General features: G+C 35.2%; 1 protein-coding gene across 2 annotated transcripts in view; it reads left to right on the forward strand.

The window, feature by feature from the left end:
* GOLM2 (golgi membrane protein 2) overlaps positions 1–14421 on the forward strand; it is a 104193-nt gene that overhangs the window by 44118 nt on the left and 45654 nt on the right. For both annotated transcript variants that reach the window (XM_081050044.1, XM_081050045.1), the window contains exons 5-6: positions 722–866; positions 1175–1255. In XM_081050044.1, the coding sequence (XP_080906170.1) occupies positions 722–866; positions 1175–1255 (226 nt within the window). The remainder of the gene's footprint in view (positions 1–721; positions 867–1174; positions 1256–14421) is intronic.

The raw sequence follows: 14421 nt of genomic DNA on the forward strand, positions 1-14421 counted from the left end.
TTTGCCTCTCCCAATTTTCCACTGAGGTGACTCAGCCAATATAAAAGAGAAAACTGGCCCAACAATAGAACTGAGTCAGACCTAACCATATACCTGAAGATTCAAGTTTCCAAGGAGATGATATGGTTAGGAGCAAGTTGGAGAGAGCACTGACCTGTGTATTGTTCTGCCATTACTTCTTGTGCTTGAGAGGCCAGTGCACATGGGAAGAAGTTTGCCTGTTTTCTAGACTTGCTGTTTCTGCTTGGGGAAAAGACTGACAATGTCAGTAGTCATCTGTTTCACTTGATGGGGCATCTGAGTGCCAACTTCCTGCTGTCTGCATCCTGCTGGATTACAACATATGCCTGTAGAACACCCACCCTGCCCATAGCGCCCAGAACTGTAGGCCTCTACAGCAACCTATAGTGCTCAGCAAGACTCTCTTCTTACAGAATCACTCCCTTAGCATAGCCAAAGAGAATTGCCTCTGCCTAACATTTTAGGCCTTTTACTGTAGTTAGAGACTTTAAAAGATGTTGGTTATTCTTTGACTTCATATCAGGTATGAAAACTGAACAGAAAATAATATTATATCCCACATCTCCAAGTGTTTGAAATTTGGACCCAATGTAGTGTTTCAGAAAATAAACTGTTTTAAGACATTTAATTAATAGTTGTGTCAATGATTTAATGTTTTGAACTGAAAAATATTTACTGTCACTAAATCTTTATCTAACAGCAAGAGGCGCACCAGTTTGAATTAAAAGGTGGAAATGAATTGGGTATAAACAATCATGCAGTACCTAAAAATGTTCCAGAAGTAGCTGAGAATGCTGCAGAGAACAATGAAGAACCCTCAAGCAATCATATTCCACATGGGAAAGGTATTACCATTATTTTGTTCTGTGTTAATAAGATATTCTTTTCTCATTTTGAAGTGAACATTTTCAATCATAAAGAATATTGTTTTATTTTAATTCAGTGATGATTAGGTATCTGTATTGTTTCAAATTTAGGTCCATTGATAGAGGAGAAAAACAGTTATTTTAGAGTTACAACTATATCCAGATATATGCATAAAGATATTCAGTCAGTGTAGCTTTTTACTTTAGAAACTGGTTGTTGCATTCCTTAAACACTTTCAATTTATATAAGGAAAAATGTAGAATTATATCTTTTGTTCCTTGGGTAGAACAAATCAAACGAGATGGTGATGCAGGAATGCCTGGAATAGAAGAGAATGACCTTGGAAAAGTTGAAGATCTTCCCACTGGTAAGTAAAAGTTATTAGAGTATTTAACTAAAGCAATATTATTTTTCATGTGACCCTATTTTCTTTTTAAGTAACACTCGAGTAAAGTCACAGATGGCTGCATGACTGATATTTCCAGTTAGGTAACTACCCATTAATTGCCAGAACTTTTTGGATATAATTTTTATGAAAAATTTTGCTAAAACGTATAAAAAACTTGTTTTTGCCTTCATAAGAGTCAGCCATATTTGAACCTTTCCTTGATTACTCAGAGTTATTGTTCTTGACAGTTGTGCTATGTTAGAGCCATTTATGTTTACTGAAAGAATATATGGCTCATTTCGTTTAGACTAAATGTTCCTGGATTGCTGTGTGATTGGTGTGCTTTAATATGGTATAGTAATACCCTTACATAGGTTTTCAGGACTTGGCTTGTCCTTTCAGTTAATTATGCCACACCTTAAATAGTTTAGTCACTATTTTTTCTTTTCAAGGCCACATCTGCTCAGTGTATATCTCTTTCTTCATTAATGTGTCTGTTTCTTATGCATTTCTATTTGAAGTCTTTATCACTGCTGCTGTCCTAATCCCATTCAGTTTTGGTTTTTTTTTCACATCTGTTTCTTTTTCTTGCCATTTCTATGTTTCTTGGCTATCATAGGTGTTACCTCCCTGCCAACTCCAATTTATTATGTAGGAAAATCGGAAGTAACAGCATATCTGTGGTTCTTCTCAGCTGTTTTTATTCCTTTTCAATCTCAGTAATTATTTCTGTGGTTACACCTTATTGTATGTGGATGAAATTGCTGAGTGTCTGAGATCCAAATGAATGAAGAATTAGTCCTTTCATGTATATAGTTTTATTACCTTCTCAAACTCTTTCATGTCTGTATTCTTTTGCGTTCCAACTCACAGTATATTCCCCTAAAAAAAAGGTAAGGACAAGAACAATAACATGAGTTTAAAAATATGGAGTTAGAATGAGCGTGAGTTGTTTGCAGTGAAGTTATCCAGTAATTCTTAAAGTATGGTCCTTGGACCAGGAGTGTCAGCATTACCCAGGAACCTGTTAGAAATGTAGATTCTTAGGTCCCATTCCAAACATACTGAATGAGAAATTCTAGGGATGGAGCCCAGCAATGTTGTTATAACAAGCTTTCCAGGTGATTTTGATCTATGTTAAGGTTTAGAACCATTGTCTAGACATTAAAGAAATGTTGAGAGCAAAGATATATTGGTCTCAATTTCTGCAGCACTTACTCTACGAGTATTCCTAGACTTACTGAGTTTTAGGTTGATTAATCTCTTTTACATTGCCCTTGTTTATATTTTAAGTTACACCTAAAGTTTTGCCAAGGATAAACTGCAGCTTTCTAACATGTAGAAGCAACCTATTCAGATATATGACCAAAGGTTATTTACCTGCTTGAATGCATTTTTCATGTCATGTCTACAAAAATGTATTTACATTTAAATATATAATTTAAAACTTCTGTTGTCCATTTCAACATAGTTTTCAAGTTAAATTTTTATCGTTACTATCCTAAATGTATAATATCTCAACTTATTTTCTCATTGGTCCACTATCATAATTTATTACATAATCAGGAAATTACAGAGTTAGGGTAAAATGAAATGGGAATGCAAAAGGTCTTAGAGATTTTATCTTAACCACTTTTAGGTATATTGTCCTTATCAGATACGTGATTTTCAAATGTCTTTTATACATGAATGACTTCAGCAGGGCAAAAATCCTATCTTACTGCTTCTGCTTGCTTAAAAAAAAAAAGCAGCATACAACCAGTTTATTAGAATTGCAAAGGATGAATGATGCTACTTTTGATTAGATGCCAACAAATTCAAGTCTGATTTTTACAATATGAATGTTCTATATTAACTCCTGTAATGGCGGTAGCACTATAATTTAGAACTGGAACGAAACGCCAAAAATGTATATATTTTGTATAAATTTAGCATTAGTGCCCAAAATTTCTTTATACGCAGACACTGTCTACAGTGTCGTGGCACATTAGAGGCCTTCTTCTGGATTAATTTTTCTTTCTCTCTCTTTTTTTTTTTCCTTTAAACAAATCAGTAGTTTATTTGGGGTCTTAAAGGATTTCAGGAGGCACAGATTCAGAGAAGACCTGAAACCTGCTCCATGATTTTCTTTATATTTGATTTTCTGTAATTTGAAAATTCTCTGCTGTGATACAGGTTTATGGAGTTTTTGTTCTTGTTGGGTTTTTTGTTTTGTTTTGTTTTTTTGCCTTTATCCTGCTTGGTGTTCTCCAGCTTCCTGGATCTGTGGTTTGGTGTCTGACATTCATTTGGGGGAAATTCTCAGTCATTATTGTTTCAAATGTTCTGATCTTTTCTCTCTTCTCCTTCTAGTATTGCACATATGTTACAACTTTTGTAGTTTTCCTAGATACTCTGTTTTTTGGTGTGTGTTTTCCAGTTTTTGTTCTGTTTGCTTTTTTGTGTCTGAGGATTCTATTGCTATCTCCTATAGCTCAGAGCTTCTTCCCTTAGATGTGTCCAGTCTACTAATAAGCCCATCAAAGATATTCTTCAATTCTGTTACAGAGCTTTTGATCTCTAGCATTTCTTTTTGGCTCTTTCTAGGATTTCCATTTCTCTGCTTATATTGTCCATCTGTTCTTGCATGCTGTCTACTTTATCTATTAGAGGCCTTAGCATATTAATCATAGTTATCTTAAATTCCTGGTCTTATAATTCTAGCATCTCTGCCATGTTTAGTTCTGATGCTTGCTCTGTCTGTTCAAATGATGTTTTTCGCCTTTTGGTATACCTTGTAATTTTTTCTTGATAGCTGGACATGATGCACCAGGAAAATAGGCCTTTAGTAATGTGGTAGTGAGGTTTTCTCAGATTTTTTCACCCTCACCACCTCCCACCTTAGATGGACAGGATGGCTAGAGTGGGCTGGAGTTGGGGACAGTTATGCGTAGTTTAACAATGGAATCCATTCTGAGAAATGTGTTGGTAGGTGATTTTTGTTGTTGTGCAAACATCTTAGAGTGTACTTATACAAACCTGGATGGTCTAGCCTACTACAAACTTAGGCTATGTGGTATAGCCTATTGCTCCTAGGCTACAAGGCTGTACAGCCTGTTTCTTTATAAAACAACAGAAATAAGTCAAGCATAAGAGAAAATGATGCAATCAAGAGATGCAGTAAATATGAGATGTAAAAGGCCACTGCTGGCATAACGCAGCATATCATTTTACAGCAATCCTTTTTTTTAATAATAGAAAGAGTGTACTCTAAAGTAATGATAACAGGTGTAGTATAGTAAATACATAAACCAGTAACAGTTATTTAGTATTATCATGAAGTATTATGTACTGGACATGATTGTATGTGCTGTACTTTCATATGACTGGCAGCGCAGTAGGTTTGATTATACCAGCATCACACCAAACATGCAAGTAATGTGAGGTGCTTTGATGTTGCAGCAGCTATGACTTCACTAGGCAACAGGAATTTTTCAGCTCCGTTATAATCTTATGGGACCGGCGAACATACAGTCTGTCATTGACCAAAATGTCATTATGTAGCACATGACTGTATTTCCCTTACTCAGGTCAGTTAGGCTCTGATAATACCCCAGCGGGTTAGGCTCTGTTTAACCAGTTTCTCCTGAAGGCCAACCTTGTTAAGAATGCAGTGCTTTGGTGTATTTTAGCATGGTTCCTTTTCCCTGACCAAAGGGATTTTTCTCCAGTATTTACCACTGGAACCCAGTGGAATTCCTGGAGGTAAATCTCACAATATTGTGGGGGTCCCCCAGTGACTGAGTTCCCTGAAGTTTATCTTTCTGAGTTGTCCACACTGAGCCTCCACCAATTCGACAATTACAGTTCAGGTTTTCCTACCCTGGCACTGGTTCCTGTGGCAGTTTCTGTTTATGAGTCTCCCCTGTATTCCATGACTTCCTGTAGTCTCCTGATTGTCTCTCCAGTGTTGGGGCAGTGGCTTGCCCTGTGTCCTTCTCTCTCTTATGAATCCAAGAAGAGTTGATTTGTCGGCCTGTTTAGCTTTTTACTTGTTAGGACAGAGTGGTGACTTCTAAGCTATCTGCATGTGGAACCAGAAACAGGAAGTCCTCTGGATTAATTTTTGAATCTCTTTAAATTGGTGGTGCTTTGCCTTGAAAATCATTGTTTATATCAGTTATCCTTAATTATTTAGAGAAGTATTTTGACTAGAAAGATTATTTTGACATAGTAACTGGTGAAAAGAAACTTTGAGCTAGGTCATCAGTCAGATGCAAAACCAAAGGAAAGCCACGTTTAATCTCTTTGTATGTTGAGTTCCCAGCATGGTGCTTGCATTTGGCAGGGGCCCAGCAGTGTGCATGGTTCAATTACCAGAATATTTTTAGTGGTGAGGCAATGGTCTCTGGAGTCAAATTGCCCAGATTCAGAGACTTGGCTCTATCTTTTAACAAGTGTATGACCATTTATTTGCCCTTATCCTTATCAATTAAACAGGATAATAACAATTCCAACATCATAGGGTAAATGTGAAGTTTAAATTCATTTTAGTGCCTGGCACATAGCCAGTGCTGTATAAATCTTAGCTGCTATTGTTATTATGATGATGATCTCATGTCATTATAAACATATTTGTTACCTCCTTGTCACTCCTCTTATTGTTTCTTTTTCTCCCTGAAGTAGTCTATGCCAAGATTCTTAATGCCAGTACAAGTGGAGTTCCTAATGGCTATAGAGGCAGTAACTCCACAGAGGAAGTAGAGAAAAGAACACATCCTTGTAACTTAAAAACACACTCTTAGGTGTTAATAACAGTTTTGTTTACGCTAAAAACTATGTAACAAAGTGCTGAACCATCCTGAAATATGGCTCTGAAACAGTCAAGGGGTATCTAACATATGGCTGTGGGTTAGCACGATATTTCGGCTTCTCAGCTTCCAAAGCCATGGAGCTAACCCTTATTGGATTTTATTTGTTTTTAATGCTGATACGGAGCTAGTTATCAAGGTTGTACAGGAGTCTATAATTTAACCCATTACCTTCCTGACTTGGATATTTACCTATATGCTGTTTTAGGCACCGGTGATGTTAGGCAGTTACATTTTTATGTCATTAGTTTTTAAACTTTTTTAGATTAAGAAACATTCCAAACATACAGAAAAACAGAGAATAATATAATGAATAGCCAAGTACCCACTGCCCTAAAAGAAAAAAAAAAAGCAAACAAAAATAATGGAACATTTTGCCACATTTGTCTCAGATATTTCTGTTATTGATGTTATTGTTAAAGAAATAAAACATTACTGATAAGTTAAAGCCTCCCTGTGTACCCTCCAGATCCCATTTCTGTGTCTTCTTCCCCAGAGATAACTAATATGCTGAGATTGGTGTGTATCAATTTCCATACATGTTTTTAGACTTTTACGGCATTTCTAAGCATCTATAAAACTTATATATAAAGCATTGTTTTGTTTTCTGCCTTAAACTTTATATAAATGATGTTTTATTGTGTGTATTATTCTGCAACTTTTTTCTCTTCCATATTATGCTTTTGAGACTTGTTATATCTGTGGCTTTTTACCAGTTATAATTATTTCATAGTATAAATACACCATAATTTATTCACATATAGTAAACAATTAGGCTGCTTCCATTTTTTTTTATTTAAACAATACTACAATGGACATTCCTGTTATGTCCACATTAGAGTCTCTACATACTTCTAGTATTTGACTAGTACATTGAGATAAAAATGTAAGGCTGGGCTAACTCTAGGGATCTAATTCTCCCAGGCCCTACCCAGTCACTGAAGGTAGAGATCAATAGCTCAGCACACTGGTACAACCCATAAACTCAGCACAACCCATAAACTCAGCACAACCCATAAACAGTTCCTAGCACAATGATTGCAAAACTCTGCACAAGGATATGAATTTAAAACTAGAGTTCTTACATCATAGATTATCTTCAGCTTCACTAATCTCAGTTTACATTTCTGCTAGTAATATATGACAGTTGCTTTTTATCCACATCCTCACTAACATTTGGGTTTGCTTTTTTTTAAATATTTTGCCAATCTGATGGTTATAAAATGGTATCTCATTTTGAATTTGCCTTTGTACTAGTGACATTAAGCATCTCTTCATATGTTTATTTGCATTTTGGTTGTCTTCTGTCAATTGCCTGGTAATCATTTTTGCCCATTTTTCTATTGGATCGTTGGTATTTTCCTTATTGATTTCTAAGAGTTCTTTAATAGTATGTAATGCAGATACCTTTTCCATGTCATGCATATCAACAGAGAGGAAAGTTTTATTACAATTACTTGGAAACTTTTTTCGAGTTTTAAGGTCCAATCAATCTCATAGTAAAAATTACTTCTAATGATATCCCTTGGGAAAAAACCCTATGTAAATATAAAGAGTTTTATGTACTTGAGCAATTGGAAGTTATTTTCTAATTAATAACTTAGAAAAGAGAAAGTTACTCCTTTTGGTTTTTTATTATTAGGTAGAGCGACGCTATCAGATAATTAGTTGTCTAGAACAAAGGCTTTCAACTTTATTTTGTAATCACTGAGATGTTAAAAGAAAATACTGATGTCTGCATTCCACTACACATTTCATAAATTATTCAAAAAATACATTTTAAAAAAATCAGAAGTATTTAGTGATATTTGAGAGGAGAAAAAAAGAAGAGTATGTTTTACAGAAGCAATATGGTTAGTCTTTTTGTTGTAACGATTCCTCCTCTAAAGGTTAGAGCTTTTAGAGGAAAAATTATCTAAATTTATTTTTTAAATTAAAAATTTTTAGCAAATTTAATCGCTGTCGATATACTTAAGTAAAATTTTCTCTCAGGTATCTTGTAAAATAGGAATTGGTACACTGCACCTTGGTTGCCTGTTTTAATAAATAGTTTTATTGAAGTAGTACCATGCTCATTTTTTTATGTATTATATGGCTGCTTTTGTGCTAGAACAGCAGAGTTGAGTATAGCCTACAAACTTAAAATATTCACTATCTGGCCCTTTAAGACAACTTTTTAAAGATCCCTGTTATAGAAGAAACAAATTATGTAAAATTGGGCTTTTTATGGTAGGAGAAAAATACTTATACTCCCATAATATCAAATTGTAAGTATTCCTGAAAATTGCTACTAAAAATACATAAACTTCTAATAATATATTTGGTTTCAAATTGAAAGACATTTCTTTCATTGTCATATTTTATGGGGCCACAATTTATACTAGCCACAATTACGAAAAAATGAATCAAAATAGGATCTTGAACTAGCAAGTATCATCCAGAGAGAATAGGATAGTTAGGACTCGGGGTTTGAGGGTTTAATTGGAGCCTGTTTCTCTTACTTTTTATAAAGTGCTTCTAAAGTATTCCTTTTTAGTGGTTGTTCTAGGATTATTATATGTATCCTTTCTATATCATGCTCTACTTGAGCATGATATAATATTGTACCACTTCATATAAAATGTTAGAATTTTACAAATATGTAATTCCATTTACCTTGCCTCATTCTTTGTGCTGTCATACAGTTGACTTCTATGTTTAAAATCCCAGTGTTTTAAATATTATTTTCACTTTTTATTATTTACTTTTTTAAAAAAATAAATTTTATTGGGGAATACTGGGGAACAGTGTGTTTCTCCAGGGTCCATAAGCTCCAAGTAGTTGCCCTTCAATCTAGTTGTAAAGGGCGCAGCTCAGCTCCAAGTTCAGTTGCCATTTTCAATCTTTAATTGCAGGGGGCGCAGCCCACCATCCCATGCGGGAATTGAACCGGCAACCTTGTTGTTGAGAGCTCATGCTCTAACCAACTGAATCATCCGGCCACCCCTCCCAAAGCTCATTGTCTTCAATCTAGTTTTGGAGGGAGCAGCCCACTGGCCCATGTGAGAATTGAACTGGCAACCCTGTTGCTCAGAGCTCGCACTCTAACCAACTGAGCCATCTGGCCGCCCCTAAAAAGCCTTTTAAAAAAATTAAAGAAAATATGGTCTCTTCCATTTACCATATATTTACCAATTCTAGTGCTCCTCATTCCTTCCTTCCTGTGGATTCTAATTTCTGTCTTATCATTTTTCCCTCCATCCTGAAGAACTTACTTTAGCATTTCATGAAATACAAGTCCATTAACAACAAATTTTCCCACATGTGTTTACCTGAAAACACCTTTATTTTATAATTTTTAGTGATATTTTTATGGGATATGGAAATTTGGGTTGATATTTTTCTTTTTTACTTCAGCACTTTAAAGATATAATTCCACTGTCTTCTATCCTCCACTGATTCTAAGTCAACCATTCTTTTGTGCCCTTAAGTTATTATGTACCTTTTTTCTCGAACTGCTTTTAAGATTGTTTCTTCAGCTTTAATTTTCGTCAGATTGACTAAGATGTGCTTTGGTATGGTTTTATTATTTATCCCCCTTGGGATTCACTGAGGTTCTTCAATCTGTAGGTTGCAGTTTATCACAAAATTTGGGAAATTTTCAGCCTTTATTCAAATTCAAATATTGTTCAAAATTTTTTCTGCATTATTTTCTTTTTTCTCCTTCTGGAACTTAAGGTTCATGCATTGTAGACTGCTTGCTGTTGTCCTACAGGTCACTAAAGTTTCTGTTCAATTTTTGTGCAATGATGTTTCTTTTTCAATTTAATGTCTTTGACCTGTCTTCAAGTTCATAGACCCTTTTTTCTACAGTGTTTAGTCTGCTGTTCAGAGCCCATCCAGTGTATTTTTCATTTCAAATACTGTATTTTCAGTTTTAGAATTGTTATTTGTTTCTTTTTTTAGTTTCTGTGTCTATTGGATGTCCCCATATTTTCCTTTAAATCTTTGTACATGTATATTACAGTTGTCTACAAGTCCTGTCTGCTAATTTCAACAAGTAGATTATCTTTGAGGCTGTTTCTGTTGATTGCTATTTTTCTTGATTATGGGTCATATCCCCTGCTTCTTTGTATGTCTAGTTATTTTACTGTGTACTGTATAATATACTAAGGAAGTGTGGATTTTTTTGTCTTCTTCCAAAGGGTGTTGAATTTTGTTCGGGCAGACAGTTAAATTATTGGGAGATCCTCTTGATTCTGTCAGGCCTGGTTTTATGCTTGGTCAGAGAAGTTCAGAACTCCTAAGTATGAGTAAACTATGTAATCAGAGGACTCCATAAATTGGTTAGAGCTGGTCGTTGTACATTTAATGTTTTTGTTTCTTCAATCTGCATCTTAGTTTTGTGTGTTTCTTTTTCATTCTAAGGATAAATACTTAACTTTGACAACTCTAAATACTTTAGTATATATTTGAAAGGGGGTTCCTGACCCCATTTCCAAAGTGTATGTGGAGGTTTCCCCACACCAACAAGCAATTCTCAGAACCCTGCAGGGTGTCCAAGAATTCAACTCAATTTTGACACTGTCTACCTAGAGATAGAATCAGATTCCTCAGGTAAAGGGCTCAGTCCCACAAGACAACCCTCCATTTCAGTCGCCAGTCACAAGCCCAGGTTATTACCTATATTTCTGAGAGGCTGCCTGTAAATCAGAGGTTCCCACCACCACCAAATCCAGTTGGATTAATTTGCAAGAACAGCTCACAGAACTCAAAACCCTTTTACTCACCAGATTACAGATTTATTATAAAGGATACAAATCAACAGCCAGAAGAAGAGATATATGAAGTGAGGTCCTGAATGAGGGAGATTCTGTCTTCGTAGAGCTTGGGGCCTGGCTCAATGGTGGCATGTGGAAACATTCTGGTTCCCCAACATGGAAGCTCTCCGAAAAAGAACTATCAGGCTGTTCTTTTGGGTTTTTATGGAGACTTTATTACATAGTCATGATTGACTAAGTCATTGGTCATTAGCAACTGATTCAACTTCAAGCCCTACTCCCCTCCCTGGAAATCAGGGAATGGAACTGAAAGTTCTATTCCTCTAACCATGTGGTTGGCTCCTCCTGACCGCCAGCCCCCACCTTTAGGTGCCTTCCAAAAGTTGCCTAATTAACATAACAACAGACAACTTTATTGTTCTCATCACTCAGGAAATTCCAAGGGTTTTAGGAGGTCTGTGCCAGAAACAAGACAAAGACCTAATATATTTTTATTATTTATCACAGTATTACAATATTGAACAATTATTTGCCAGAACATTAGCAAATATTCTCACATAGTCGCAAAATCAATGATGCAGCGTAAGTGGCATTATCCCTGTTTTACAGATGAAGACTGAGGTTTTGAGAAATTAGGCACTAACCCAAAGTCATACAGTTAATAAATTACAGAGCCATGATTTGTCTAACTCCAAAGGCCATGCTTTTTATTCTTTTATTCACTTGACTGTGCAACGGAACCATCTCTGGAGCTTTTAGTAAATACAGATACCCAAGTACCATCCCCATGTTCAGTGTTATCTAGGTGGTATCTGCACTACTTAAGTGCTACCAGAATTGATAGCTGTTACTTATTTTGCCGTACTCCTTTTCCATAGTCATAGGTACTGGATTGTGAAGCCCTGTATGGTAGGGTACTAGGAGTGTATGGTAGGGTACTAGGAACATTTTAGATTGTAGCCCCATCATTGGAATAAGAAAATGAGAGTAAAAGGTAAGGACAGTTCTTTTTTGGCTCTTAGAGTAGAGGCTACAACTGAGGGCTAATAGAGAAGTGAAGGAGGATTCACTAAACCTTCTATCAACTTTTGTAAGTATCTTAGCCAGTTTCTCCAGAAATGACTACTTTGAATTTTTAAGTCAAATGACAGGTCTATCTTATCTCTACTGTCATGAATTTCAGTTTCCTCACCTGTAAAAGGGGATATTTATCTCAGATAGATTTGAGGGTGACATGAGATTAGTGCCTGGCTAATACTAAGACCTCTCAGAAAATGAAACCTACTATTACAATTAGTACTTTTATTGCCTCCTTTGAAATTACCAGATGTAGTCCCAGCCCTTAGCCCCCTAACCACCTGTTCCTAACGGTTTTACTGTTATGTCTATATATGGTGGCTTCTTTCCTCTATAACCTCATTTCTAACACTTTCCCCTCACTTCTTTCTTTGTAGTTCCTCAGACACACAGTGTGTGCTACTGTGTCAAGGCCTTTGTTTGTACTTGCTAGTCTCTGCCTGAATGTTCTTCCTCTCTGCTTTATTCACACCTCTGATCAAATATCTCCTCAAAAATGCCTGCCCTGACCAAACCATCTAAAATATAATGTTGCACCACTGTCACATCTCCCTATTTTACTTTATACATAGCATTTTCACTCTGACATTTATAATACATTCAATGCATACTTTTAAATTTACTTATTGTTATCTACGCAACAAGAATGTAAGAGTCATAGAGCAATAACTTGGTCTGTTTTGCTCACTACTCAATCTCCAGCTTTTTAGAACAGTGCTTAGCATATAGTAGACACTTAATAAATGTTGTTGAATGATTGAATTTCATACTGATAGCTTTCCTTTATAAAAAATGCAAAACCCAGGACCATGGCAGTACGATAAAAGGTATCTAGTATTCTAGTGGTTTTGTATCCTGTATTTTGTCTTTATGGTAAATAATAGTTTTATCATTTTATCTTGGTACTTTTTCTTAATAATGGCTTTATCAATGGTATATCTTTTAGCAGCCTAATTATTAATGATATTATCTGATAGTAGCATGCTATTCTGTTGACATACATTTTTTTTCCTGGCTCTCAATGATCCTCAATTGAGAGGAATAGAGTAAAATATATAAACAGAACTGCTTTAATATCATAAATTATTGTTTGCAGTCCTTTTAGTGTGTAATTTCCCCTCATACTTTTATTGTCTTTGAGCTCACATTTATTGTTCATTTTCTTTTAAATTTGTTTAAGAAGTATGCATAGCCATTGATCTAGTGCTTAATACTTTCCTGAGAATTTATCGTACAGGTACAAGAATGCTTATCATAAAATTGTTTATAATGACAAATTTAAAATCACATAAAAGTTATAGAGGGTTAAATTTGTTATATCCATAAAATGTAATATGTAGCCATTAAAAATGATGATGTTGAACTGTATTTATTAACATACAAATATATGTATGATTTTTTAATGAAAAAAGCAAGTTACAAGAAAGCAAGTATAATATAATCTCATTTTTGTGGAGGAAAAATTAGGTACTTATATGTGTTTAGAAAAAAAAAGTCTCAACATGTCCCAAATCAAAGAACAAAACAAAACAAAGCTCCAGAAAAAGAACTAAACAACATGGATAGAACCTACTAAACTAAGAGTTCAAAACACTGGTTATAGGGATGCTCAGTGACTTCAGTGAGAACTTCAGCAAAGAGCTAGGAAGCATAAATATGGAGCTAGAAACAAAAAAGAACCAGTCAGAAATGAAGAATACAATAACTGAAATGAAGAATACATTAGATGGAATCAACAGTAGATTAGATAAAGCAGAGGATCGAATTAGGGATTTAGAAGATGAAGTAGCAGAATACATCCAATCAGAACAGCAAAAAGAAAAAAGAATCCCCCCAAATGAGGATAGTTCAAGGGGCTTCTGGGACAACATTAAGTATACCAACATTCACATCATAAGGACACCAGAAGAACAGGAGAGAGAGCAAGGAATTGAAAACCTATTTGAAAAAATAATGACGGAAAACTTTCCTAACCTGGTGAAGGAAATAGACATATAAGCCCAGGATGCACAGAGAGTCCCAAACAAGAGGAATCCGAAGAGGCCCACACCAAGACACATGATTAAAATGCCAAAGGTTAAAGACAAAGAATCTTAAAAGCAGCAAAAGAAAAGCAGTTAGTTATCTACAAGGGAGCTCCCATAAAATTGTCAGTTGATTTCTCTCAAATTTCAAGAAACTTTGCAGGCCAGAAGGGATTGGCACAAATATTCAAAGTGATGAAAAGCAAGGACCTACAACCTAAGATTACTCTACCCAGCAAAGCTATCATTTAGAATTGAAAGATAGATAAAGAGCTTCCCAGGTAAGAAAAAGCTAAAGGAGTTCCTCACCACCAAACCAGTGTTACAAGAAATGTTAAAGGGACTTTAAGGAGAAGAAGAAAAAATATATATGAATAATAAAATAGCAATAACTGTAGATTGTTGTATATCTATCAACAATTACTTTAAATGTA

This window comes from Rhinolophus hipposideros (genome assembly GCF_964194185.1).
Source record: "Rhinolophus hipposideros genome assembly, chromosome: 5".
Classification (NCBI taxonomy): Eukaryota; Metazoa; Chordata; class Mammalia; order Chiroptera; family Rhinolophidae; genus Rhinolophus; species Rhinolophus hipposideros.